The following is a 6,240-nucleotide window of genomic DNA, read 5'->3' on the forward strand; positions in this document are numbered from 1 at the left end:
TTGTCACAACAATCCAACTTAAAGTGTCCACTTTCCTGTATTGGTGGGCTTTGCAACAGTTTCCTTTGTTCTGTGGTTTCCTCCCGGCCTGGCTGCCCAACTCCTTCCAGCCGGCTGCTCTCTGTCCTCCTGCTCTCTCTCCCCCCCTGTTCTGCTCCACCTCAGGGTTCTTTGTCCTCTCTCAATCAGGTGGCTTAAACACCTGCACCTGTCAGAGTGGTGAGGCATTGTGGGGAATGTAGTTTGTGGTTTGGCGGCCATTTTGGGGTGTCGCTGCTGATCCTGGATGGGAATGTAGTGTCCCTCCACTACATGTCCCCTGGCGATGCCACACATCCCTCTCCCCAGGCCTGCCGTCCTCGGCAGGGTAAATGAGGACCAGAAGGCCTCACGTCGGGACAGGGCATCAGCATTTCCATGGCTCCGTCCGGGTCTGTGAATGACAGAGAAGTTATAAGGCTGGAGGCTTAGAAACCACCTAGTCACTCGGCTATTTGTCTCCTTGTTTTTAGCCATCCACTGTAAAGGGGAATGATCCGTCACCAGAGTGAACCTTCGTCCCAGCAGGTAGTATTTCAGAGTTTCTAGGGCCCATTTTATGGCCAAACACTCTTTTTCAACAGTGGCGTAGTTTCTCTCCCTAGGCAGCAGTTTTCGACTCAAGTATAAGACTGGGTGTTCCTCACCTTCCTTGAGCTGGGACAGCACAGCGCCCAGACCCACCTCAGAGGCGTCCGCCTGGACCACAAACTCCCTGCTGAAATCAGGAGCGGTAAGGACTGGTTTGGAACACAAGGCTCTCTTCAGGTTGCCAAAGGCTTCTTCTGCTGCTGAGGTCCACTTCACCATCCGAGAGTGTTTTTTGGTAGTTAGCTCTGTGAGGGGGGCAGCTATCATAGAAAAATCAGGGATGAACCGTCTGTAATAATTAGCCAGGCCCAAAAAGGATCTCACCTGCTTCTTAGTTGATGGTTTTGGCCAGTCTTGGATGGCATATAGTTTTGCCTCCTGGGGTCTGACCAGGCCTCGTCCAATGGTGTACCCCAAGTAGTTTGTTTCACTGAAGGCCATCTTGCACTTCTTGGGGTTCGCCGTCAAGCCCGCTTGTCGGATTGACTCCAGGACCTTTTGTACTCGAGGCAAGTGGCTCTCCCAGTCTGGGCTCTGAATGACAACATCATCTAAATAGGCGGAAGCATAGTCTTTATGTGGTTTCAGTACCTGATCCATCAAGCGCTGGAAGGTGGCCGGAGCTCCCGACAGACCAAAGGGCATCACTCGGTACTGCCACAGGCCCCCAGTTGTGGCAAAGGCAGTCTTCTCCTTTGATTCTGCAGACAAGGGAACCTGCCAGTACCCCTTTGTGAGGTCGAGGGTGGTTATAAACCGTGCATTGCCAAGGCTCTCAATTAGCTCATCCACCCTAGGCATGGGATAAGCATCAAATTCAGATACTTCATTTACTTTTCTGAAGTCATTACAGAAACGTACCGTGTTGTCCGGTTTGTCTGTCAGGACGATGGGGCTTGCCCAGGCACTTTTGGACTCCTCGATTACCTTCAATTCCAACATCTTCCTTACCTCCTCCGCAATCAGCTTCTTGCGGGCCTCAGGGACCCGATATGGTTTCTGGTTCACTGTTTTGCCTGGCTGGGTGCGAATCTCATGTTCCACCAGGTGTGTGCAGCCTGGGAGGGATGAAAAGACGTCTTGGTTACCATCCACTAGCTCCTTTGCTTGCTGCAGTTGATGAGGGGAGAGGTCTGGGCCAAACTGCACTTTGTCCCGCGCCGGTTCTTCGGGCTCTCTAGGGGAAAGACAACTGAACAAGGCCTCTCTGTCATGCCATTTCTTTAGGAGGTTTACATGGTAAATTTGCTCACCTTTCCTCTTCCCCGGTTGCCGTATTTTGTAGTTGACTTCTCCCACCTTCTCAATTACTTCAAAGGGTCCCTGCCAGGTAGCTAAGAACTTGCATTCCACCGTGGGGACCAACACTAGGACTCTATCTCCTGGTTGGAACTCTCGGGGCTGGGCTCCTCTGTTGTAAGCTGCACTCTGATCCCGTTGCGCCTTCTCCATGTGCTCCTTCACGATGGGGATCACTGCAGCCATCCTATCCCGCATCGCACTCACATGTTCAATCATGGTACGATGGGGACAAGGTTGCTCCTCCCAAGCCTCCTTGGCTATGTCCAGAAGACCCCGGGGTCTGTGGGAATATAGCAAGTCAAAGGGTGAGAACCCGGTGGATGACTGAGGAACTTCTCTTACCGCAAACAGGAGATAGGGGAGGAGCTGGTCCCAATTCCGTCCATCTTTGTCAATAGCCTTCCTCAGCATGGCTTTGAGAGTTTTGTTAAATCTCTCCACTAGCCCATCCGTCTGAGGGTGGTACACCGAGGTCCTCACCTGCTTCACTTGCAAAAAAACACATAAGTCCCTGATGACTTTGGACATAAAAGGGGTCCCTTGGTCAGTGAGAATCTCTTTTGGTATCCCTACCCGGCTGCTGAAGAGGAACAGTTCTTTGGCAATTTGTTTAGCATTGGCTTTTCGTAAAGGTATGGCTTCTGGATACCGGGTAGCATAGTCTACTATGACTAAGATGTACTGATGGCCTCGGGCACTCTTGGGGAGGGGACCCACAATATCCATTCCCACCCTCTCAAAGGGAGTTTCTATTATTGGCAAAGGAACAAGGGGACTCCTGTAAGTCTGTTTTGGGGCTTTAATCTGGCACTCTGGGCAACTGCGGCAATAATTCTCTACTTCCTTGTGAACTCCTGGCCAAAAGAACCTCTGCAGTACTCTCTCCTTTGTTTTCTCGACCCCCAAGTGGGCCCCCAGTAAGTGGGTGTGGGCTAAACGTAGAACTGTGGAGCGATGTGGCCTGGGGACCAGGAGTTGCTCAGTGACTGTATCATTACTTTTTACTATTTGATACAAGAGGCCATTCTTTACTGCCAAGTGGGGGTATGACGGAGCTAACCTGGTTCCCACCAACTTCCCCTCTAGGACCTGGACATTTCTTAATGCATTACTAAGAGTGGGGTCCTGTAACTGAGCTGTTCCGTACTGACCTTTGAGCAGGGGCAGCTCTCCCGGTCCCCCTAGGTCCTCGTCGCTGGCGCCTGGAAGGTGTTCGGAGTCCCCCGATTCTCCGGGTGCTGCCTCCGTCCCACTAGAGTCCACTGCCAATCCTTCTGCTAAGACCTGTGTGCCAGGGCCAGACTTGGCAACATTAACCAAGGCATTACCCGTTTTTCGGCTGTGGAGCCTTCGCCTCCGGGGTTCCCTCTGGCGTCTCTTCTGGGCTTCCCTCCACAGCTTATCGAAGGCAGGACAGTCACGACCAATCAAGACTGGAACTGGAAGGGTCTTGATTACTCCCACCTTGACATTAAAGGAGCCCTTAGTTGTGGTTAGCTTCACCATGGCAGTGGGATACTCCCGGGTGTCTCCATGGACGCAAACCACTGGAACTGTATGACCCTGGGCGGGGAAGGAGTCCTCCAACATGGACTCCTGAACCAAGGTCTTGGCGCTTCCAGAATCCAGCAGTGCCTCCACATCCCGCTGATTAATGGTTACCGGGCACGTCGGCCGACGGTCTTCACTTTCTCCCAGGAAGGCAGCGAAGTGGACCTGTGGGCCACTGGTGGACTCCGCTGTGGGCATCGGCTCATCAGGCTTCTCACACTGCCATGAGATATGGCCCAACTCTCCACACCGGTAACACTGTCGGGACGCTGAGTTCGGGGACCCTCTTGGCTGGCCTGTCTGGCTACCCCCCCTTTTTGGCGGGCTAGACTGAGGGGTGTCTGGTTTAGTACATTTTTGGCGAAGCCCACTGGGTCGAGCTTGGGCAGGGACAACAGGCTCTTTACGGGAAGGGCGAAGCATATCTGATGCAGCTTGATACTGCTCTACGGCTTCTACTAATTCCATGGCTGTCGTTAATTTCTGGTGACTGATTATCTTTTTGGCCTCGTAAGGCAGAGCTCTTAGATAACGGTCCATGACCAGGGTTTCTACAATGGCAGCGGGGCTTTTCTTGTCTGGTTCTAGCCACTTTTTGGTTACTCGAATCAATTCATGCATTTGGGAACGGGGCGTTTGCCCATTTTGGAAGGACCAATTATGATAGCGTTGAGCCATACTAAATTTGGTAAGGCCATGTCGGCTCAAAATCTCATCTTTGAGTATATCATAATCTTGAGCAATGTCGGCCTCTAAATCTTGAAAGGCGTTGAGGGCCTCACCAGAGAGGAAAGGAGCCAAGAGTCCAACCCATTGTGCCTTCGGCCACCCCTCGCGAGCGGCTGTAGCTTCAAAGGCATGGAGGTAAGCCTCCACGTCATCTGTCCCTCCAAGTTTAGGGATGAAATCCCCGGCTTTGGGCTTCACCCTGGCTGACTGTCGAAGCTCCTGTTCCTTCAGTTGGTTAGCCTTTATTTGTTGCTGTAATAGGGCGGCATTGGTTTCTTGCTGCGCCCTCTGAGTCTCCAACAGCACCTGCATCATTTGCTCCATCCCGGTTTGATGGTCGTTTGTGTGAAGGGCCGAAAACAGTTGAGTCAGGCTTTCAATATCTTCACCCCCGGTCATACGCACTTAAGCCTCCGTGCCCGCATTCTCCACCATCTGTAAGGTCATGAGAGGTTACCAGGGCAGGCTTAGGATGAGGCAGTGCAACAAAACTGGATACACAAGGCAAAGTCCGTTACAAACCCACAGTGGTTATTTATTTCTCATATTCCAGGTAATACAGGTGACTCAGGTAAAGCTGGTAGCTCCAAACAATATCCAAACTCCAACATAAAGTGCCCCTATGGGGTAAAACAGTAATCAAATCTTTCTTCTAATTGTCACAACAATCCAACTTAAAGTGTCCACTTTCCTGTATTGGTGGGCTTTGCAACAGTTTCCTTTGTTCTGTGGTTTCCTCCCGGCCTGGCTGCCCAACTCCTTCCAGCCGGCTGCTCTCTGTCCTCCTGCTCTCTCTCCCCCCCTGTTCTGCTCCACCTCAGGGTTCTTTGTCCTCTCTCAATCAGGTGGCTTAAACACCTGCACCTGTCAGAGTGGTGAGGCATTGTGGGGAATGTAGTTTGTGGTTTGGCGGCCATTTTGGGGTGTCGCTGCTGATCCTGGATGGGAATGTAGTGTCCCTCCACTACATGTCCCCTGGCGATGCCACAATACAGAAATGCTATACATGTAGAGTTTCTTCAGCCATCAAGCACAAAATATTCTAGTTTAGTTAATTTTATTTTTATGTTTTGTTTTTCAAACATACATTAAAACACTCAATATATATTCTTAGCCTATGGCAGCTGTAAGCCAAAGCCCTCGAGCCCTTCCTCATTTCTGAACTGGTTGGCCAGCAAAGTCAGTAGTTGTTTTGCACAAAAAAGTCTAAATCAATATTACAGGCCACTGTAAATCAGCTGATAGGTCTGTGCCAGGAGCTCAGTTACCTGAGGAATAAGAACGAGCTTAGTTAACCTTTTGAAAGCCATGCAGGGGCCCGTGGGCGGGATTTATTTTGAAAGATGTTATTTAACTCTGAACAAAATTAAATTTGCTTCTTTTCTTTTTAAAAATTTTATTTTTATTTTTCATGATTTCCTTTTCTTGTATTGTATTTTCTTGCATTTTTAGGTAAATCTGTGGTAATTTTCTTGTAATGAATATATAATTATATTTATATTTGTAACAATAATAATAACAAAAACAATAGGGCCCTTCCCCATTAGGGCTCGGGCCCTAATAAATATAGTCCTTAATATAGTTTTCTTGTAACCTGAACTTGACTAATGTATTTTTTACATTTTATTATTTTGCTAATTGTTTGGGAATTTTTTGACATGTTTTTAATTTAATTCAATTTTATGTTTTTTATTGTTTTGATTTTGCTTGTCATTTTCTTTGAATTTTTACTTTTTGTGTGTGTGAGGCTGGATTTTTCTGTGGCAAATCTGTGGCAATTTATGGTAATTTTCCTATAATTTTGTGCTGACAGGTATATTTTGTGTAGCCTGCTATTTGTTCCTTTTAATGTCTGTCACAAAAGAATTTCCCAATTTGGGATCAATAAAATACTTCAATCTAAAAATCTATCTAACTGAATTTTGAATATGTAATGTTTTTGAGGAAATCAATTGCTCAAGTTTCAAAAGCCTAATGTGTAAGAATATATAAGAAGAACTAATAGTAGATTCGTGAGTTTCACTATCA

The 6,240-nt window shown here is 48.4% G+C and overlaps 1 protein-coding gene across 1 annotated transcript; it reads right to left on the minus strand.

Moving 5' to 3' along the window:
• Positions 1 to 2,864: 2,864 nt before the first annotated feature.
• Positions 2,865 to 5,185, minus strand: LOC115378666 (uncharacterized). The gene is made up of 2 exons (XM_030079074.1): positions 3,084 to 5,185; positions 2,865 to 2,893 (listed from the first exon to the last, which is right to left on the minus strand). Exons 1-2 carry the CDS (start codon positions 4,609 to 4,611, stop codon positions 2,865 to 2,867), a joined length of 1,557 nt encoding a protein of 518 aa, XP_029934934.1. The 5' UTR covers positions 4,612 to 5,185.
• Between the last annotated feature and the right edge of the window lie 1,055 nt (positions 5,186 to 6,240).

Source organism: Myripristis murdjan, chromosome 20 (assembly GCF_902150065.1).
Source record: "Myripristis murdjan chromosome 20, fMyrMur1.1, whole genome shotgun sequence".
NCBI lineage: Eukaryota > Metazoa > Chordata > Actinopteri > Holocentriformes > Holocentridae > Myripristis > Myripristis murdjan.